This window comes from Haliotis asinina, chromosome 7 (assembly GCF_037392515.1).
Source record: "Haliotis asinina isolate JCU_RB_2024 chromosome 7, JCU_Hal_asi_v2, whole genome shotgun sequence".
NCBI lineage: Eukaryota > Metazoa > Mollusca > Gastropoda > Lepetellida > Haliotidae > Haliotis > Haliotis asinina.
The window spans coordinates 19,891,353-19,915,155 of record NC_090286.1 but is presented as its reverse complement, the minus strand read 5'-3'; the positions used below and the strand labels follow the sequence as shown (position 1 = coordinate 19,915,155).

Sequence of the window (23,803 nt, the reverse complement as noted above, 5' to 3'; positions counted from 1 at the left end):
GGAAAAGTAAATGCTTTTCAAATATCACACAAATTAATTTAAAGTAAATCATCTCATAGTATTCTGGTCAGCATCTTGAAAACGAACACATGTCGTAAAACAAACATCTTATGACATGGTATGAATGATATCCCATGTTACTTTATTCTCCTACCATATTTCTGCATATGTTCTCGGCCAGCATTTCCAAACATTTGAGCAGCTACCGGACTTGCTTCGAGGCCGAAAGTGTTCATCATGACCTCTACATGCTTGTCCATTGGGTTAGTGCGATCTGAATACTGTAACACAAAACGATGAGGGACTACTTGTTATGTTGTCATTATTTATGACGCAATTATTATCAAGACAGATATAGATGATCTTATCCATTCAAAAACGTCAGAGGGACCATACTACTGTCCAAATGCAGCATTATCAATCTTTACATGTCTAATGGTGATGGATAGAGAACTAGTAAAATAAGCCAACAATATTATTTCTCATAGTTCAAATAAATAGGATCCTTCCAATCACTGTATTTAATTTCCATTAAATATATTTGCCACCCTCAAGTGAGTAAAATTGTTTGAAAAGTTTGAGTTAAAACAATACAGAGGAGAGTGACCTTTCAAATTTTGTTCTTAGAGATACCGAGAAGAACCTGCTTTTTTTCAGAGGCACAGGGATGTGACTGTACTAGTTTAGAATGTATGGATAAGTGACCATATTCTGTTTCATAGATACAGAAAAGTGGTGACAATTTGTTTTATAGAAGAGAAAAGTTACTATTCTTTGTTTCTGAAATAAAGAGATTTTAGGGAAATGACTTTACTTACTTTGTTTTTCAGAGATCCCCTCTCCATCTTCTCAAATCCCAGAGCAAGGACACAATCAGCAAGACCTGCAAAGAGACAATAATACTTCCAGTCCTTTGTCCTTCCTTCAGTAGTGCTTCCAATGTGGTTGATACAAATGTACCAGCAAACAGTGACCACCAGAACTTGATGTAGTGTTTTTGCAGCTAAGCAAGTTCTCCATCAAGAATTCTCACATAAACTTGATGTATCCCATATCTTTAATAGCAAAATCAACACACCTGGTTATTGCTCTCTCAGATGGTTTAAAATATATGTCTGGGTAGAGGTTGCGATCTGGTAGAATTCTAACTTAAAGAGAGTTGTTAAGGAACAAAGATTGTAAGTCAATACCTAGAAGTGATATTACCTCCTTCAATAAACTGTTTGGCCATGAAGATCGCAGTAGATCCTGTGGAACAGTTGTTGTTCACCTGTAGGTCATCAGACAGAGATAAACCTGGTTATGTCACAGATTTACATTCATTCATACATACATACATACAAGACCCACACGGGAATGGATTTTACCTTGACGAACAAAATTTGGGGTCCATACTGATTGCAAGGGTCCTTACATGAAATTTAAGTAAGGTTTAAAGGGCCACTGATGAGGAGTGATCAATGTTTCTCGCCAATGGTCTAATTACGAAACCAAGCTACAAGCTGGTCAACAATTGCTCCCTTGATTGCGACGGACAAGGGGACTAGGCTATTGTCCACCTTGGCAGGATTTCTTCAACCTAAACAGTGGAACCTTAAAGGGGCACTGATGCGGAGCGAATAATGCTTCTCGCCAACGGTCTAATTACGAAACCAAACTGCAAATTGCTCCCTTGACCGTGACAGACAAAGGGACTGGGCTCTGGTCCAAATTAGCAGAATTTCTTCACCTAAACAGTCAGGAGGCTGGATGCCCATCACATGCCGTTATTTAAAAATATCCATGGTATTCCTTTCCTGATCGTAACAAAATATCTCAGCAGTGTAGTTATTTTTTAAATGTTTGGATGGTATAGTGACTGATCCAATTTGATCCTATTTCTGTGTTTTGTACCTCAATATTTAATCATGTTATGCGAAAATAGGATGTCTACAGGCACGTAGCAAGCCATTTGTTTCAGTCCGAAAGATTGCAAAGCTTTATATTTAGATAGTTTTGAGGGTTGGCCCAGCTGTCATAGCAAATATCATACGTAAATTTTGGTAGCTATGGAAGCTACCCTGATTTATTATCTATGATAATACAAACACACAGTTGATTATTTGAATTCGTAAACTAAAGCAATGACTTAGCCATTGTTAGAGAAATCTAAAAATGTTTTTACGTAAAAAAACCGATTACACCTATTTACCCAAGTACACAGCAAATGCCTGTATGTATTTCTTATGTAACGCAGTTCCGTTGGTATCCTCAAAACAGTTTCGGCCCATAAGTGTTTTCAGGCTGCATGCGACACAATGATTACATCTTCCTTGCTGTAACTCACGTTTGATGGTGTAAACCTACACGTGTTATTCGTTATCATTCTCTTGATGGTCAGTTATTATGAAAACAAATCAAACACCTTGAAGTTTACTCATCTGCCAGTGATATAAAAAAAACGTTAGGACTGAAATATAACGAAGTCAGTGTAGGTCTTTTGTCTTATAAAACCAATTAGTTCCTTGTCACATTTGTATGCATTTTGAATGTTAACAAATAAACCCACACGGTCTGCTTATACTTACAGTGAATTTCTAACATGATTTTAATATCTAAACATTGTACAGATTGCCAACGTGAATCATATTTCACACACACCCTAATCGCAACCTAGTGCATGTTTTCTATAATACAGATTCTGCTGAATGCTACAACAAATAAAAATTATAACAAAATGCAAAAAAATATTAAATTTAAGACGAAAGTTATAGCAACAATGTCAGACTATTACCTCCTTCAAGAATGTATCCATCAATATCCACACAAAAGAACGATATTCCATTCACCTGCAACTGCTAAATAATCCTGCGCTATGTCTTGTGTCTTTCAACAGTCTAATATGCGAAAAACTGACACATCGTTTGAGACTTTCTCACACTGGTGTATACATAATCTCACTGGTCCCCCAGGACAGCACACCTGGCAACTAACTGCATGATGTCCGCTATTAGTAAGCCAATAATGAACAACAATCAATCAATCAAACACAGTGGCATTTCTCCTATCTGGAGTAAATACTCAACATTATAAATTAAGGTCTCTAGTGGCAGATGTATTGTATGTTATGTAATATGTGCATGTAAGTGATGCAAGAGGGTTTATCAACTTAGTTACAAAAACAAACGTCGATCAAAGGATTAACTGATAACACACTGATTGATTAATTACTTTCATCTTCTACAGCATATTTGTCAAAAGGCAGTGTGTGTAGATGTACTAATCTATACTGACTACACCCTGTTGTAAAGTGCAAGTGTACAAACAACATCCTCCCTTCAAAAAATTAACCACCATTGCGTTGATTGATTGATCGCTCATTATTGGTTAACTACTTAGAATGGCGGACATCATACAATTAGTTGCCAGGTGTGCTATCTTGAGTGACCAATGAAAGGTTTATCAAGTTTTCACCACTTTTTTTTGCAAATTAGACTGTTGTAAGACACACAACACACAGCAGGATTATTTAGCAACTGCAGATGAATAGAATATCGTTCTTTTATATGGATATTGTTGAACACATTCCTGAACAAGGTAGTAGCCTGACATTGTTGCTATAAAATTAGTCTGTTTTACATTCATTATTTGCATTTTGTTTTAATTTATTTGTTGTAGCATTCAACAGAATCCATATGACAGAAAACACACACTAGATTGAGTATGTGTGTGAAATAGGATCCACATTGGCAGTCTATACAATGTTTAAATGTTACAGTCATGTTAGCAATTTACTACAAGTATAAGCAGACCGTGTGTTCTTTCATTAATTTTCAAAATCATACAAATATGACAATATAACTAATTAGGGTTATGAGACCAAATATAGAGACGTACACTGACCTAGAATCAACCATTAACTAGAAACCCTGTCATCACTACTTAACTCGGGACATGAAGCAACTGTCATGTCATGCTGAATCCCATATGTACTGACAGATTTGCCTTGATCACACTGGTTGATCTTTAGGAACCTCTGCATAACTATGTGTGACTACTTTACAGGAAAGTATTTGTGAACTGTGAGTACTCACATTGTACACAGGAATACCAGTCATGCCCAGCTGGTACACTGCCCTCTGTCCACATGTTGAATCACCTTCAAACGAATACACCAGGCATGTTACTTAAAGACATCAAGTACTATACAAACATCGAATTCTGAGAATATATTGAATAACACTTCAACTATTGTCTTGTTATTGTATTTCTTAACCAAATCTTTGTTTTCGTTACCAAATATCATTACATGTATCATATTTGACTCAAAGAGAATTCAATGCAGCTCTAAAACTTTGCAATCTAACAAAACGTATACCAACCATAAACATAGCCAACACAAGCCTGTTCTATCTTGTCAAAGGAAATCCCTGCATCTTGAAGAGCTTTGGTACCTGAGATATCAATAAGAAAGTTTAGCAAACAGTACAATGTGCTGAATTCCACAAAGGAGGTTGAGTAATACTTGTATCCTTGTTTCCATCTTGTCATACAGCTACTGTTTCATGTGCATGAAAATTCCCACATAATAATGAAGGAAAATAAACACATAAGAAACCAATTTCTGTGGAAGCACATTTCCTTATGAAAACTACCACATGAGACACAGATTTTCAGGTCACTTATGAAAATCATTACACACACCTAATATTAAGGATGACTTGGAAGGGACATCTCATCAGTGAGTCAAGCTGTCCTTACAGGACTTTTCTCTTTTTCTGTCTTGAACAGACACCCATAATGTCATGAATATATGATGACTATCTAAAAGAATCATGAGGAAGTCCAGTTTGGCAAACATGGCCAACCATACTCTTCAACTAGAACTACAAGAACACACACATTGTGAAGTACCACTACATATTGTTACTCACCAGCTTCTTTGGCCATGCTAGGGTAGTCAAAATCTTCTCGTCGACCCGGCTTCTCAAACTGAAAATTATGTTTGAAAATATACTCCTTGGTGAATGTTACTTCTATTTTTATGTTTCTAAAAAACACCATAATTGTTGCACTATTAGCAGTTACCACAGTGTATACCAAATGTCATCTTGATATTTCAAAACAAAGTAATCAGGCCACAGAAAGTGCACAAAACCAAACACATGTATTATTTGACATACTGATAAAATATGAGTCAGCAAAATACCAATATCCCTTAGTTTGTCCAGTATAGTAAAAACAAGTGCGAAATGTTTTCTAGGGGTATCCGCCCAAAACCTAGAACGCTGTATCTTAGACAGTTTAAAACAACATTTTTCTGGTTCAGTGCATAACTAATCCCCAAGCTGATACCTACTTCTTGTAATGGATCAGTCCAGTAGAATCAGTTTAACGGGACACCATGTTCATTCAGAATATTTATTACAAGTTCAACAGATAGCATTTGTACATAACATTTAATTTGCACATATCAATAAGACAAGACATTATGTTCATTCAGAATATTTATTACAAGTTCAACAGAGATAAAATGTAAATGGTAAATAGTAAATTTCCATGAAATTTCAGTAAAATATAATATTTGTAATTAACAACATTCATGATATCATTGGCACCTTAAGCACAGCATTTATCTGACACAATTTATCTGATTATATGATTTTCCTCATCAAGATGAAGCAAATGTCCAACTACATCAAGGTACTTCCTCAGATAGAGCTTGATCTTGCATGAATGATATAGACTTGATCCAAGAGGTCAGGACAGGCAGTGAAAGTACCATCTATGTAGATGTTCTCAACAGGCTGTAGGGCTTTGAGTTGATCTTGAGTTGAGAAGGCAACAATCTTGTCATCCTCACTATCTACAAAAACGCAGGGATGGGATGGCCATCCAATGTCCATGCTCCTTCAAGTGCAATTTCAGAGCGTGTTGCGGCAGGGCAGGCAGGGTATTGTGGCAGTAATTTTATAGGGCACTGCTGATGCTGGAGAAGGACGGGAGGTGAGAGACCACAGCATCATCTTCTTGGGATACCTGGTCATTGTGCGCAATGGAATTACTTCTTCCCTCGCTCTCTTCCGTAAATTGCTGAGGGAACCTGATCTTGTCAGCAGCTTGACGGGGACAAATGTGGTCGCTTACATTCCAGCAACAGTCACACAGGCAGTGATGACACATCGCCAGTGTGTACTGCTCTGCTTCACTCTGTTACTGTTGTAAAGATATCCGCCAAGAAGAACATGAGGTGTACCCTTCAGTGAAGTGACAAACTGTACCTTTCAAGGTACAGCCATGTTGCCATACTGACCAAATCTGGGGCAGGACTTTTTATATGTGACATTAAATAATGAGCTTTAAAAAATACTTTACAGTTTCAGTTGTTCTATCTATTTCAGAGGTATTCTGCCTAAGGTATCAAAACCTACTCATCTTGTGAAAAAGATATTCAAATGAAAACATAGCATGGATCTTTAAACTTAATCCCACTTGTACAATTCATATCACAGGGAACACTAATTAGGACTGTTCCATTTTAGCCAGGGGTGTTGTCTTAATTAATCCCTTTCAGTAGTGTCTAAGTTATGGATGTTTAAGATATGGCAGACTAAATTCTGAGTGATAACCTTTCCAGTATGTTCTTTTACATAAAAAATCACGACGAAAGAAGCCATGTTAATACCAATAGATTGTGGGATCAAAATGTTTTGAAGGTGTTATCTTTAGTGTGAGTGAACAAATAATAGCCTTATTTGACATGACAATGATATAAATCAATCACACAAATGATGACTGGATGTATATATATTTACAGTGAAATTGCAGAGGAGAGTATAAGGGGAGCAACATGTAAGGGGGGATAACTGTGTTGAGCTTAACTGCAGTCCATTGTACATGCTGAAACTACTTGTTTACTCCGGAAAATGTTCATACTCTTTTCACCATGTGCAACCAAGAGATACTAAATTATAATCCTAAAATCTGTTTACACAGCATTGAAATATTTGTCAAAAAGAACATATCTGCTTCCTCAATGCAATTGAAACCTACATTCCACTCATAACATAACACTGATATTTATAGAATTTGACCTATCATACACCAGCAAGGTATCAATATGATATATAATCTGGGAATGAAACACTCCATAATTTCTAGTTAGCATTGCCAGCCCTGACCAAAACTTACCTGCCTGCAAATAAATTAGGCTTGACAAGCGACGTTGTTTATCATCACAATGGAATTCATCATTTATTTTCACGAGTGAATTAATAATGATTTATTATCCTTAAAAATGATGATTGTCTTCATATATATACATGTCTTAATTTTAGGTGGCTTTGAAAATCTAGCAGCTCATGTTGACAATAGCCTTTCCTGGACGGTCAGGCAGGCAGCAATTTTGAAAGCTAATATAATTCTGAGATTTCATATAATGGCCAGTGATGTTTAATCCCAATTTTAATGTTTTCTTTAACAAACTTTATTCCTTGTTCAGTCACATGAAGTGCTAAGATGTAAATTTTACTGGGCACAATACACAGAATAACAGTTTCACACAAGAGTTCATTGTGTAAAATTTTTGCATGAAAGTGTAACTTTGACCAAAGCCAATACTTTTCTGCATCTTTGTTCACAGGTCCTGAGATCAGACCTGTCTACAGTTATGAATGGTACGTAAAGCAAGTGTGGCATAGCCTTACTCTTTATAGCAATCAGTTACATACAGGGCACTTGGGAAATATTATCAACATCTGCTGCTGCTGTGTTGGGCCAAATATCAGCCTCTCACAAAGTCTGCATATACCCTATGTGTAGAGTTTTGAATCATTGCTTTCAATTACTTTCAATATTGTTCTTACTTTTTCAAGCTTTGCTACTTGTCTACATGTACCATTGTGAATTATGACAATTCTAGGTGTATCATATTGTAATTTCAAAACTTCACTGAAAGAGCATATTGTAATGTTGATTTTTTAATGCTGCACTCCACTTTATTCCAGCTGTATGCAGGACGTCTACAGATAATATAGTCTGGACCAGACAAAATATTGATATGCAGCATAGGCATCGATCATGGGATGGAATGGATGCAATGACAAAATTCAATCAAGTCAGTAAACCTTATAACCCTATGCTTTTAGTTAACAAACATGGCTGACTGACATCCACTTCCAACCTATCTCTTCATGAGAGAATTTGTAACTGAGTAAACACTTTCGTACAAACTAGAGGAATTTATTACCTATGTACATGTAGCAGCTATGCAAAAAGGGCAAAAAAACAACAACAGGATATTTCCCAAACACTGTATATGGAGCCTGATTCAAATTGATATACTACTATTATTTATGATTAGAATATCCATCCTGCATTTATTCTTTAAAATGAATTTTTATGTTTGCATTCTGCTTCTTTTCCCAGCATGCCTGCAAATTCTGAAAAGAAACGTTTATAATCAAACTTGTGACATTTATCATAACAGTTACATCATGATCAAGTGAAACACCATGAAGGTACGTTTATCTTGTAACTCAAGTCAAAGTCCACTGAGTACTCTCCACCATACAAAGATCGAATTAGGAACACACTTTAAAAACCAAAGGCACAAACTAAATTAAACAATGATTTATGAAATGAGAAGTTTCAGAAGCTGACAAAAATGTCATCATCTTAAATGCAGTTCACCTTGGTCATGCCGACACCGACAACAAACACTCGACGACCAACCATTTTGCTGATGTTTCCAGCACTGTTTACAACGAGATGAGCCATGCCTTGACCCGTGGAAGTTCAGCACTAGTTTCCTTCCAGCAGGTTATTGACGATGTGTCGAAACATGGTGGTCTGTTGATTTGTCTACATGTGCCTGTGTGATTGATGGCTGTTAGAAAATATTTTCTTTGGTAGAGATGTGGACGTAAGTCCTGGCCTGATAATGTTGATGGAAAGACTGAAGACCCACTGAAAAAGAGGTTCCCATGTGTGGTTTAACACATGTACAGGTATAGTGCCTACAGATTACAGAATCCAAAATGAAATCGTATTCATTGGCCATGCGCGTGTAACGTTATATCATTATAAGAATTACCCACAGATAAAGTTTCCTTGTTTCTTGTTAGTGTTTTTTCAACCTTCGGTGTATATTTTCCACACGTTATATAATACACAAGAAAACGCTTTGATAAAGAACCCTCTGGACCAACGCAAAATACAACAAGATGCTAAAGCGTCGTTCTCACTACCTAATAACAACTCACTAACGTCTGGAAATTTGGGAAACCCTTCCGGCAGAGATGTCTGAATTTATTCTGCCTTTATTTAATTTATGGCGAATGTGCCCAATACCAGCCTGAAAGGATGGACAGGTTTGACATTTGTTGACAGGTACCGAACAACAATGAAAGCCTACTAAAATATATGGTCTCACCAAATTCTTAGGTCAGTTGCAGATAAGTCAGCTTCATACGGATGGACACAAGGACAATCAGTGGCACATATCAAATGCATCGACTTGGTGATTGTTGAAGTCGTTCAAAACAGGATAGCCTAAAGCGTAAGATACAAACGTCGATGTGTTGAAGTAGCTTTGGTCGATAATCTCTATAGATATTTTAAGTGCCATTTATCATAGTTATTAAATTTAATAGTTTATGCACTTATGATGTCCCTCGATCACCGTGATGACACTGAATATGCCTTGCAACTCATTTTCGAATATCTGTTTCCAATGCAAAATTAGTTGTTATGAATGTACTATCATTGTAAGCCTCGTCTGATGGACAGTGCACTACTTCCAAAGACGCACTTAGGGCACCTTGTCAATTACTACGCTTTCACGAGGCTTTCTGACAAATAAACTGTATAAAATTAACATTTGATTGGTGCCTACGCCTTAAATGAAACGATCGGGACCATAAATTTCCTGATGCATGCTGTTATAAGCAGATCCTGAAAAAAAGCTGGGCCTATATTTTGTGTAATACTTCGGTCAACATGGAAGCTGTTCGGTTACAGTAATTTTTGGCGCGGGTTATTGTTACGATCATGGCACAAAACACGGAAATTCAAGAGCTGTTTCTTACATAACAGTTAAAATGGGGACGGGAGCTATCGGATAACCATTTCCGATTATATCCATCTAGGATTTATACTTGAAATCTCTCACGATTTAATCTGATACACCGATAAGACAGGTGAGTACCATGTCATTTACAATGGTTGTGAAGCTTTTCAATTCATCATTTTCGTTTGTTATGCAAAGAATATTGCTTATATTTTATGGTATGCATCTTGAATAGTGTTATTTGATCACTTAAGTATGGTTACCGGTCAATGCAAAGCCATCGGTATCTGTCAAATACTTAGTTTAGATGTAAATGTATGGTTTCCTTCCTGACCGAGTGTCCCGTTTGTTTACAGTTTGTTCCGGTGTTGATATCAAAGGTGTTCTTGAGTCGGTTTTTTGTTGTTTTGTCTCAGGGTATATTATAATCGTAAACGGTTTGCCCATTAACGTTGTCAGTCATTTCTAACGCTTATCTACTTTGGCGTTGAAATTTTGTGAGACATACATTGTGATTTATCTGGCCAAACTGGAAGCCATTTACTGTGGAGGCGACCAACATTTTGGTGAATGTTAAGGGACAATAATAGACAATATTGAAGTTGTTGTTTGTATATTTACGCAATACGTCATTCATGGCTAATAAGCTTACATGAATACGTATGACTGTGTGTTCCTGTTATTCAAATAATGTTATTTCTGTACAATTTTATTAAACACAGTCCAAACAGGAAGAGGCTAAATAAAGGGAGGCAACTCTTGGGACACTACAAGGGGTTATATTGACAGCCCTACATACATCCTCCACAAAGTGGGCTGCCAGATTTTGGATGAGATTTATGTGTATTTTGAATTTGTATGAAATTTACCACTATTTAACACAGGGCTTACAGTAACTCATCTGATATGTTATTACTTTGCTTAGATTTCTTTCCTAAATTTAATGATTGTTATGCTTTGTTCAGAAAGTTATTAGACAACATAATTATACAGCAGTTGTTTGACTTGGGTATGTATGTCTATCACGATTTATATGAAGGTTAGTCCTTAGTATTCTGCATTTTTGGATGCTTAAGAACAATCATTATAGCATGAATATGTCTTTAACTTATTTACAACAACAACAATAGTCCATTATTCAAAATGTTGACTTTCTATGTGACAAATGAGAATTATACTTTTCTGAGTTTAATAATTTGATGTTTCTTTTTTATGAATATCGATTAGTCTCAAGCCAACGTTGATGCAAGAGAGATTGACCGATTGACAGATTATTTGATCAAGCACCCTGGCACTAATATCGATCATTGATAAGAATCAGAGAAGTTACTTTGAGAAAAAATAGCTGCAAGAAATCATATTTTACATCAGTGGTGAGTGATGACATATTAATGTTTTGATTATAAACCAAACAGTATCCTGAACCTGATATAAAACAGAATGTAGTTTCATTTATTGCATCAGTAAATTAACTGAATTGATGTTTTCATTTCAATAAAAATCAGGGCGGAATAGATGCATATCACTAATAGTGGGTAACAAACACAGGTATTGTGTCACAAAAGCATTACCAAGTGATGTTTGATTGAGTATCTGTGACCATAACGAATTAAATCTTTGACATCGTTTTACCATGTAGACAAGTGACTTCATTATTTTCTTATTACATTTTAAAAGTGTTGACTATTACCCTGTTTGGGTTTGTTCTTAAAGCATTGAGCTTCTGTTAAACATCACTCTAATTTGCCACTCTTATATAGTGTATTACCAGGGTAAGATGATGCCTAAATTCTTCCAGATAAGTAGAATGTGAAATATGTTTTTGTGAAAACAGTTCTACCAAGACAATCTTTTTCATATCCAGTGTTGACTAGGAAATGTACATGTGCTGAATCACAACTTGACATGAGACTCTTTTTTTGTATTCTGTCTTCTGTATAAAATTGGGCCAAGCAGGAAAAGTGTTTGCATGAAACAGTCTTCGATATTTAACTAAGTTATTGGTTCTTGTGATGTGTGAGGATGCAGCTGTCAGTGGCAGAACAGTGGTGTTAAATATATGTTGCTATATATGTATATCATGTTGCTGTTTGTAAGTTGTATTTCATTGCTCTAAGACACAAATTTGCTAGAACAACATATTTCTCAAAACGCAGGCAATCTTAATCAGGAAATATTATCAAAAATAAGGAAAAGGTTAACCACGGAGATTGATTGCTGTTAAAGGTGATAACCATTAGGATTCAGAATTAGGAATGGTTCCATCCTCTGAAAAGACAACTGTTTTGCCTGGCCCAGATCATTTACTGGTTATCTTCTTAAAGTTTAAACTTTGCCTTGGGCCGAGTCAGAATAAAACAAAAACAAAGTTTCTTACATCTTGAACAGAATGTTAATTTTTTCCCACAAAACGTTTTGTAAATAAATGGCCTAATCTAATTGAATAGAAAAAAAACCATGTAGTTTTCTTGGCCTTAAATGTGTCTTAACATCTGATGTTAAATGTATTTTATTGATGTTTTGAGGTTTTCCTGAATGTGTCTCAACATGCTGTAATCTTGACAGGGATTGTATATCAACACACCAGATTTATTTGCTTCACCAAGCCCAACAAGTTGCATCCAAACATTTTTGCTTAAAGCTCAATCAAGTAGTAGTATGAACATGACCAGACAGTTGATTCAAGCCCAAAAACTTGACTAGTGTACTTTCGGTTTTTATGCCAAACTTTTTTGTGAAATTCTGATAATTATATAGTGTGAAAACAGTAATACTGTTGGGTACAAACTTAGCATTCATAGTGAGAACTTTTAGGTTTTAACTGCTGACTTTAGTGAAATGTCAAAATGTAGAAAAGGAAACATTCGCACAAAAAAGAATAAACAGATTAGCTAAACAAGAAGCTTAAGTTGTTAAATGCTTAATATCGTTTGCTAAGTGGGAGTTATATATCTTCAAGAAGTTTATGTTCATTAAGGTGGAGGGCAGTGGGGTAGCTTAGTAGTTATGGCATTTGCTCATCATGTCTAAGAATAAGACCCAGGTTCAGTTCCCCACAAGAGAACAATATGTGAAGCCTACTTCTGATGTCCCCAGCAATGATATTGCTGGAATATTGCTAAAAGTGACATAAAACCAAACTCTCTCTTGTACTAAATTTTTAGTCTAATAACTGGGATTTCCAAACTTGATATATATATTATAATCAGTGCTTTACTATCAAGATAACTTGGGCTACTTCTGTCACCTATATCATGACATTTCAAGTTGTGTCCATTGCAGCATCCCAAGACAGGTACACAACAATAATGTTGTACACAGAGTGTTTAACATATGGGATGATTTCAGAGTTTTTAGAAGATGATCAGAAAACTGCAGGTGACACAGCTCTGGATAAGCTTTTGACTAGGTGGGTATGATACCCATACTTTTGAAACCAAATGGTTACTTCTAATTTCATGTGGATATCTATACTTATTGATACCCACATTATTTTAAGGTCCAGGTATTTATTTCGAATAACAAGTTACAGAGGTGCAGTTCAACTAATAGTGATAAATAATTGCTTTTAGCTAATACAGCTTTATCCACTTGATTTGTCTTAAGTAATATGTGCCTTCGCCTACATCTGTTTTGATGCTGTGAACAGCTAATGTTGCAGGTTCTATTGAGATATCATAATTGATTAGTCATGAGCCTGATTGTGAAACATAGCATTTATCTATAAATTTATCCAGCAGTCCTCAAATGAAAAGTTTTCTATTTGTGGTGCGAAAAAATTAGATATTTTATTTTGTGTGTGTTGAAGTTTTTGACAAAGTTTGCTTGACATTATCAATTGTGTACAGGTCATGTGAAAAGAAAACATTTGATAGGTTGCTATTTACAGATGGGTCAACAATCACTGAAGGGTTGACAAACCATGGCTGGTATTCTGTCTGTGTTGTGCATCTAAATTATGTTTAGAATTAGTAAAAATTCTTTTACCTGCAAAACTTTAGAGATGGACAAAAGCTTCAGGTTTGTTTCGACTGGCTTGAACTGATACGATATGCAGTATGATTTTGATGTACTAGATAAATATGCATTGTTATTTTGACACCGCGTAAACATGAAGTTTTAGTGTTTTTCTATTGCTGGCATTTATTTTTCTGGCTTATTTAAACCTTCCTGAAGTATGTTACACGCAAATATGCAGCATATGATCTGGAGCTTTGTGACATTAATAATTGAGGTTAAGGAGAAGTGTGATTACATATTTAACCACACTAGTTCAAAAACATATCATTGATGAATGTGTTTATGAAAGTTATTGTTGTTGATGATTGAGTTTAGTCTTGCATCTCTTTTAGCAGTTTTCCAGAAATATCACAGCAGGGTATTTTGTTATCCGCCGCAACAACAAAGAATTTTATTTTTTTGTGGTTTTCAATGGAAACATGACTTAGGCTGTGGCCTTGAGGATGTTATCTTGTCCGGAGCATATCTCCTAAACCATCCATGCTTCGTCAGACTTGGTAAATGTGTCAAGCATGATCTATAGATGGGCCTTTTGGTATTTAGACCCAGATATGAATTTGATTTTTTAGCTGTTTCCATGAAAACATGACTTAGGCTGTGGCTTTAAGGATGTCATCGTGTCTAGAGCAGATCTCCCCTTATCAAACTTGGTACACATGTTTACCATGTTCACCATGATCCCTAGATGTGCCCTGTAGGAGTAACACCAATGTGGTTTCTAAAACAACAAGTTTGACTTAGACTGTAATTGGTGGTTATGCTCTTTTCCGGAGCAGAACTTTAAAAACGTTTACTATTTCTTCACCAAACATGGCACATAGATAGGTGCCTCTTGGTATGTTTGGATATCTTGCATTTCCATGTTCAACCTCGACATGTAGTGTTTGGAGGTAGTGTTTTTTTCTGGAGCAGAACTATGAAACCTTACAATACTACTCTCCTTCCACCCTGCCATATGCACGCCATAACATTGACATACTGTAATCATTTTTAGTATGCATATTAATAAGGAGTATTTTGCAGTTATGGGGGATATTGATGAGTTTGTGGTTTTGTTGTTAGTATTGCTGTTCCTGAATCATTGTGGCAATAAATGGCAGTATTAAAATATCCATCCCATTCTCTTCCCACAGAACAACAAATCTTCCGTCATATCTTCTTACGAACCTTTGTTCTAATGCAGCCATATTTTCCGGTTCTCGTGAAATACCCTTGCGACAAAAAATCGCAACATGAGTAACTCCCTTCTTTCTATCCAGTCAGAACTTGTATTACCTTGACTTAGATCCAACTTGACTGCTAATACTATGCGAGCAACTATGGTGCCACAAATATGCCTCTTCTGTCAAGGATTTGTGTTGATGTGACATACAGGACATTTAATGGCTTGCTGTCCTTTGTCAACGAACTCGATTGAGAAGCATTGAATCCCATTACAGTATTGTCTAGAAGAAAGGTTTGCACGTCTTGCAGGAGAAGAGGTTCTAGTTTTCCTGAAGCATACAGAAATTACTGGGGCCATGTAAATGAACGCTTTTGAAATCCGATTGCAGCCAATCACAAATCCTGAACACTCGCACCATGAAAGAGACCTATTAGAACAGGTTCATAGGAAGATATGACAAGTAACCTTTCTGGAAAGAGAATTTATCCACCCCACAATGTCACAAATTGAAATTTCAGATACAATATGTCACTAATGACGTTAGTCATTCAGAACAACACATCTTCAGTAATTGACATTTCACTTAATCAGTGTGAGTCGGATAAAGCTGTGGTTCAGTTTGTAACAGTTCAGTGTCTAACTATCATCTTAAAGTACTGGATAATATATGATAACCATACATGATACAATTCAGCTTGGTATTGCATTGTATTTGATTAATCTTACTAATTGTGAAGACTAATAAATATCCTCTAACAGGGCCTTTCACATGTGTGTAGCATTGCCTCGTGCTTTTAGCTTCCTTTTGTCTGTGGTGTTTATAGAGTATGATTAGAGATGAATTGATAACGGTTATAGAGTAATCTTCTATGTTCACCAAAAATAACCTCATTTAAGTTGTAGTTGTATTATTTGAATATCAAAATATTTTTGAGAATTATGAGCAGTAGGATTAGAAATTTCAAATGGTGTATGAGATATAGTTGCAATAGTTACAAGATTATATTTTCTGTGATAAAAAAAGACTTCATCTATGACCTCAGAGTCACTGGGAACTTGGTTTCATGGCAGAAAATGCTGTATGACTGGTGTAAGAATGAAAGCGATTGTCTTGCAACCTTGTGTTATTTGACAAAAAGGTTTTAAGGTAGTACCCCAAGCTCCCACGTATTATTCAGTCAAAAGTTCACAGGCTAATTAATTCATTGTGAATTAAAGATCACATCCACCCAAAAAATCAAACATAATTAAAGCAGAATTATCACTTATTCATAACATATTATATACATTGTTGATTGTGAAAAAACAAAATTATAAGCGTAGTATATAAGTGCAGTATTTTGTACTTGTGATTCCCATGAAACTAAGCACTGGGGAGACTGAATCGGGTCAGAGTAGATGGGTGATCACTCAAAGGGTAATGAAGACTTTTCATTATGTTCATTGGCTGGTTCATTTGCGGATACGCAGAAGGCTCGTGTAGAGATGATCTGGTTGGCATTTCAGAAGTATGGTGAGTAATAAGAAAGTAAGATTTTTTTATGGATAAAAACTTGTTTTATTGTACATGATGTAACATTTTGGAATGGATTCATATACCATTGTCAAGCAAGAGTGACATAAACTGTTGTCAAGTATGGGTGACATATACCGTTGTCAAGCAAGCGTGATAGCTTTATAAGAATCCATACTGAAATGTTACATCTTATACAACAGAAGAAGTTGTTATCCATAAATAATATATATAGAAATGTTGAGGTTTGTAAATACATGCTCTTTGCATTTCTGTTCGATCCAGTCAACAAATACCGAGATGGTGAACTACTGCATGGCTGAAAACTCAATCATCCAAGTACAAAGCATAACTTGAAACTGACAATGAGTTTGCAACGGTTTCCGTCTGATCCAGTCATCTGGGAATAATGGATGCAGTTTGTTCGCAATCCACAGAAAACATGTCATGTGTAAAAGTATCACATCTGCCTCTCCGTGTAATTACATAATGTGACAGAGACAGGACCCAGTGTATGTTTATGACTGCAGATCCAAGATGCTTGTAAAATATCATGCATCTTGATTTTCATAATTTTAATATAATTTGTGAAAAGCAATCCTTGTGTATGTTGCAATATATGAAAGTGAATTACCCATGCAAAAATGAGACCAATATCTTTCACAAGTACTCTGACATAATCTTTAGTGTATGTGATGAGAAATTTGGATACATATTTGACAAGTAAATACTTCTTAAGAACCATCTGCAATATGGTCAATTGCATGCCTTCTTTTGGTCCATGATCCTACATGTCCCCATCTCATGCTACTTTGCATTACATGTAGATATCCTTTGTGCTAGGAACATTAATTCATAGATGTCTTTTGCTGACTAAGGTGTCGAGCTGCTACAACAGCTGCCAGCTATAACTCGCTGCTAGGCTTGACTGGGTTTGACCTGAAACTGATTGTTCCTATAAATAGCCTCGTCTGCAGCTTGAGTCAGCAGTAGCTGAGTGCTGCTTGTATCCAGACCAATTTCTTTTGGTAAAGGGGAAGCCTGGGTTTTTCCATGTTTCAGCCATGTCATCTAATGATAGACTCTGTGCAACATGTGTACACAGGAATTGTGGAATGTTCTTTATGAAGCCTGTATTATTGTTTGTGTTTCTATTTTCAACAAAACATGATTTAAGAAAATACTTGAGAATGGTGAGAGTACATTGAAAGTTTACGTTTTTGAGTTTTATTGAACAGTGGAAGCTTTGCCAGTAAAGACAACTTGACCATTTTTAGTGTTTTGTATGGTTAGTACTTGGAGTTTTATTATTAACTGGACTAGACTGACTGAACAAAGACTGTGATTTGAGGCCCTTGAGGCAAACTGACTCTGAACTGGTCTGTAGTGAATCAGTGACAGAAATGAACACGCACCACTGAGGCGAGTAGAAGTTTGTCTGGGTGATTTAGAACTATACTATTGGTCGCCCGCTGGGCGACAAGGGTATGTGTCTTTGCTGTATCCCCTCTTCTAATAGCTGATGAAAAGCCTCATCATAGTCATTTGCCCCACTACAGTTGGTTAATATGCAATGAGTTTTTTTTACTGCATCATATGTTTTTAAGTGGGCCAGTAGAAAACAGTATGGGCCAGTAAGTTTTTAATTTCTATCACTGGTGAATGTTAGTAAAAATTCCCATATTGAATATTAACATTTACCTGTACCAGTTCATCAGGTTTTACTGATAGCCAAATGATTGGCCCATCCATAAATAGCTGTTTTCTTTTCCCAAACTGATAATGTTGAGCAAGTGTGGTTGAAAGCTTCTACATAAGTAAGACATCTATTTTTTTAAATCGACCAACAGAAAACAACTTCATTAGAAGACTGCTAGATGAATTAAAAGGGAAGTGCTGTGTTTAACAATTAGAATCAATTGCTGATGATATCATATATGAACTTGTAAAATTAGCTATTTGCGGCATGGAAGTGAAACAACACAATGGGAATGAGGTTTTGGAAAAAAACCAGTTGCTTTGTGGAAAAGAAAATATTCATGGTTAATTTTGAACAAAAGAGATAGTGATATTTGGTTATGTTGCAGTGTGTGTCAGACATAAAAGGCAAATCAAATTTCGGTGGATGTACAAATTTAAGCTGTTGTTCGTCACAATGAAAGTATGTTGTGGGAATAAACCTGGCTCAGAAAAGATGTGAGATTAGACTCAAAACATGAGATTTTTTCAAATCTTATGTGATTTAAGTGCTTATTATCGTTTGTAAGAAAAGGAATAAATGACGAATGGGACATTGTCATGTGTATTTAAGCAACTTCCAGTCAACCGTCCATGAATTGCAATGAACTAAGCTTTGTAGATCTACTAGCTTCACCATTGGTGTTTGTTTTCTGGTTTTCATCAAGGTCAACGATTTCAGCTTTTTCATATTCATTTGTTGTCTTTAAAACCTTCAATATCGAATGAGATGGTCTCGTTAGCAGATGCTTTTTGGTAGGTGTCTGAACTCTGTACAGCGTTGCACAGTGCATAAACAACACAATACTGCGAAGTTCAGATTTTATCACACTCCTAGCAGTGCAGCTTGTTTTGCACAGCCCTATGTAACTACATCTGAAGTTCCATACAGAAGTTATATCTTGAAGATTAAAAATTGGTACAAAGCAACCGGAATTTGTTTGACAGAACAAAATAAATAATGACAAAACCCTTCTCAGTGAAACAGATTTACACTTCATTATTTCTAATCGTACAGGTGAGCATGGTGTGATTTTAAATCGCTGCAGATAAATTTTAGTGTGATTTTATAGGAATCAATGCGAGAAAATCGCTATCGCGGCTTAAGTCAATCCCTTGTGTTAACCACAGATATAGTGTTAACAAGAGTGAACAAGTTTTTGGCATTCATCTTTTGAAAAACACTGACATGAATGCAGTTTGTCTAAAGTAATATTGTTTACAATATTGAATAATATACTCATTTATTTTGAAATGGAGGATTTTATTTTTCATTGACTATCGATTCAATTTTTACAGTGAGTGAAAACATTTCTGCCATATTATCTAATAGCAATCTTAATATCTAGTTTTATTACACCAAAATGGATGAGTTTTATTTCTTACATCACATATGGATAAGAGTTGGAAAAAAACACAAACTCTTAACTTGAAAAGAATGGTTGGATTTTAAAAAATTGGGTAGGTAACAAAATACCTATTTGAAATTGGGAATATGCACTTAGTTTAGTGTATTTCTTTCTTACTGCAGTATTACACTAGTCTTGAAAATTATAAATTGGGATAAAATGTTCAAAAGCAGTTACAGAAAGTGAAGTCATGAATATTTGTTAGGGTCCCCCTAATGGCTTCTATAATTTTGGCTCCTCAGTCCAGTTTCCAAATACAAAAGGTATCTTGAGAGACTTGTTATAATTCACTATTGAATTTGAGGTACATTAGGGGCGAAAGTATATTACAGGAAAAGTATCAACCTTGCATTATATATTACACAAATTTCATGAAATGTTTTAGTTTATTAAGATGTTATATATCTGAACTTTCATTGAAACATTTATTTGAAAGTTTAACTGAAGAAAGACAAACTATTTTGTTAAAGAAATACTTTATTCATTTCGGTAAGTAGTGATGTGATTGTGTTGATGTGTTTTATATTGAAGTGAAGGATTATTTGTCAACGTGGACAATGTATCATTGTATGCTGTCTACTGAAACAAAATATGCAGGTCTTGTAATGGCCCACATGATCCTGCCAAAATTTTGCTGGCAACAACTGGTAGCACAGTTTACATGACAGTCAGTTAAAGGCTCAGATAGAAATCGGATCTAAAACCTAGTAGTGTTCCGATGATTGAAAATGATCGAAAATCGATCCAGAAAAGGATTTTGTTGTTTTAGTATAACACACTTGAATAAAGTAGTGTATCCAAAACAAGGTAGTGTGTTTGACGAATATTCATGAACAAATATGCTGACAAACATAAACGTATCAGGGATTTACATGACAGAGATAACAAAAATGTCTTATCTTGCAAGGTTCACACAGCCACAAGCTGACAATCTTCATTGACTCTGTATTATGCTTACAAACTTTCCATCCAAACATTAAATTAATCCTTCTACCCTACAGCTTCATGTTAATATGACATATAATGAATACCTGAAACATAAAACACCTACCAGCACTGTAGCTTGCTGAGAGAGTCATGTATCTTGGGTGAACACAGGATCTGTTCCAGAGAGTACACAGTTTGGAACGGTGAGTATTTGCAAACACAAACACTTAGTCTCCATCAATTTGATGAATATTCAGCCTCAGTGGAAGCCTTGTTATATGTGTCCACTCTCTAGATTGCACTGTGTATTCATTGCAAAATGTGAATGTGATTAGGTGATTATCCAGGGGTCACATGGAACCTTTTAATATGAACTTAGGGGTCCCCAATCCCAAGGCGGAGTGTCCATATGTTAGTTTTAACCCATTCCACACTAGAGGCCGAATAATCTGACATGTCATGTGTCCTCTGATACGGAAAGCCAATTAATCAACCAGGCTGTGGTCATGTCAGAAAGATGTATAATTTAAGGTACATATCTTACATGATTCATTTTAAAAATTATCACTTTTCACTAGGTCTGCAACGAATACACTATGTCTTGAATATGATACGTTTCACGAATATTGGGTAATGAATGCAAAAAAAATTGTTCAAGAATGCAATATTCTAGTAAAGTGATTGATGCACAGTATGGAACAACCATGTTGACAGTGTTAATTTGTCACAGCAATACATGGTAGGTAACATGTAAGAGTTATAGTCAACATTACCATGTGCCGCCATGGCAAACTAACATCACTTGTGCTACTTAAAATGTAATACTTATTCTGTTAATGCGTATCGCATTTCGAAAATAGGACATAAGGGTTCAAATAAAACATACTCCCTTTAAAGAAATAGCAATATATTCATTAATATTAGGTTCTGGTGACCTTGAGTAATGAACTGAATTGGTCTGGCCTAAAAATAGCTTTCATAATTATCGACAGTAGGATGGTGTATGAGATGTAGTAGCAGTAATGGTTTATAAGACTTTATCTATGGCCTTAGAGTCTCTGGAAATTTTCATGGCACTAAAAGCTTCTGGCTGGTGTTGAAAGTTAATAGAAAACAATACTGGTTCAATCATTGCTTCCATGAAACACATGTCATGACAAGATGTGAAATTTATCCTTCGGCATCTAAAGTGAAAAAATGCTCTCTTGTGTCCAACACTGTAATGGGTTTTCTGAAAACAAAAAATGCAGAACATGGGTTGTCAATTGGGTTTGGTTTGTGACAAGTTGTTTTGCTGAAATCAGTAAAAAATTGTCTATATATGATGGCTTGCCATTGCTGAGCTTTATGGAAATAGTAGTTATCAGCCTCTGAATGAGGACTTGCTATTCACAGAATAAGGTAAACTTTTGTGCAAAGTTACTAACTTTAAGAAGTAATGGACTCTTGTACAGGAACAAAATGTATGTAAAGCTGAAAACATCAGTAACAATCAGCATTTGGCATTTATTATATGCTTGTATTATGGGTTTTCTGATAGTTATATGTGCTTATGAAACATTTGAAAGATTCTTTGCCATGTTCTGAAGATGCTTTTTATAGTTTGACAGGATGTTCTTATGTCTTTGACCAATCGTTAATCATGAAAATTCATAATCTGTGAATATACCTGATAGCTGAATATGGCATCTAATTAGCTGGTAAAAAGTGTTACACTGCTTACATAAATACATGCAAAGCTGACAGTAGATATAGCTCAAGAAAACAGGTGGGGAATTCATGATTTTAAGGGAGAGAAAAGTGGGGGATTGCAAGTAATATTTTATATCAAATCATATTTAAAAATTGTTTTTGCAGTGCATATCATATGAAAAACATGAGGCGATAGACAAATAATACTTTGCAGTCCTTAAATTCTGTTGAAGCGAAGGATGAAACTCAGTCAAGTCAAGTGAAAAAAATGTAGTGGATCTATGGAAATAGTTTCAGTAGGTATTGAAATATGGAGTCAAAATAGTAATAATGGTTATCGAAACTCAAAATGTCATATTCAATTTTCAAGGGATCGAACTGAAACTTTTCAGCCCTGCATGCAAATATTGTCAGTATGACTGTGGAAACTTATGATCAGTGATTATAATGGTCATGAGAATCCCTGAGAGGGTATTTTTGCATATAACTGGCAACTCTGGTATGTTACAGTCATCCATATAGATTACTTACACGGTATCTCGAGTAAGGTAGGAGTTATATTGAAAAAAAAAAAGATGACCTGTTAAGGTGGTCTTAGTTTTATTAAAAAAAAATTCTATCTAAAGTACATCCAATCACCTATCAAAGGTTGGCACTTACCTTGAACTCCACTTGGTAGACTACTTCTGCATACCTGCAGTCAGTGATGTTTTCCTAAAACCAACACATGTTGCATAGACCAGATAAACTTAAACAGATCAAATGGATTATTTTAGTTGGAATGACTCTATAAAATTGATGAACTCAAGAGCAAAGTATAAATAATGTGTCAGATCTTAATCAGTCATACACTTCATTATCATGTTGAAGTTTTGTTACTAAGCATCAACTGTTAGGTTTACCAAATCCATCCAAGGCCTCCACCTCTGTTTAAACTGCTTATATAGGAGCAGTGAACAAGACCATAACAGATAGGTCTACTGCACTTGATAACCTGATAAATTGATGTGGAGTGAAACGAAAAAGCAACAATAACCACTATTTCAAAAATGGTAAAATATGCATATGCACACAGAAATATGAGAGCTGCTAAATACTTCAACAAACTTTTGGAAGTTAGTCGTGGGGAAAGTGCTGTCTGATTTATGAAGATTTCCTACCTGACAGCTAAGTTAAATGACAAAATCAGTAGAAGTACCTGAACTAGTATATCAAAGACAGAGCAAACTTTTCCTGTTAGGTGAATTAAATAAACCTGTTGCAGACATTTGAGACCGATGAATTGCTCACTA

General features: G+C 35.5%; 2 protein-coding genes across 2 annotated transcripts in view; one reads left to right on the top strand and one right to left on the bottom strand.

Moving 5' to 3' along the window:
• LOC137291475 (sterol carrier protein 2-like) overlaps positions 1 to 9,119 on the bottom strand; it is a 30,600-nt gene extending 21,481 nt beyond the window's left edge. Inside the window, exons 1-8 of the mRNA XM_067822827.1 lie at positions 9,078 to 9,119; positions 8,671 to 8,946; positions 4,914 to 4,971; positions 4,362 to 4,433; positions 4,074 to 4,138; positions 1,207 to 1,270; positions 819 to 883; positions 155 to 281 (exon numbers count right to left, since the gene is read on the bottom strand). Of these exons, the coding sequence (XP_067678928.1) occupies positions 155 to 281; positions 819 to 883; positions 1,207 to 1,270; positions 4,074 to 4,138; positions 4,362 to 4,433; positions 4,914 to 4,971; positions 8,671 to 8,757 (538 nt within the window). The 5' untranslated portion in view covers positions 8,758 to 8,946; positions 9,078 to 9,119. The remainder of the gene's footprint in view (positions 1 to 154; positions 282 to 818; positions 884 to 1,206; positions 1,271 to 4,073; positions 4,139 to 4,361; positions 4,434 to 4,913; positions 4,972 to 8,670; positions 8,947 to 9,077) is intronic.
• A 649-nt stretch (positions 9,120 to 9,768) lies between these two features.
• Positions 9,769 to 23,803, top strand: part of LOC137291812 (nipped-B-like protein) — a 53,691-nt gene continuing 39,656 nt past the window's right edge. The window contains exon 1 of the mRNA XM_067823349.1: positions 9,769 to 10,178. The gene's annotated coding sequence lies outside the window, so the exon portion shown is untranslated. The remainder of the gene's footprint in view (positions 10,179 to 23,803) is intronic.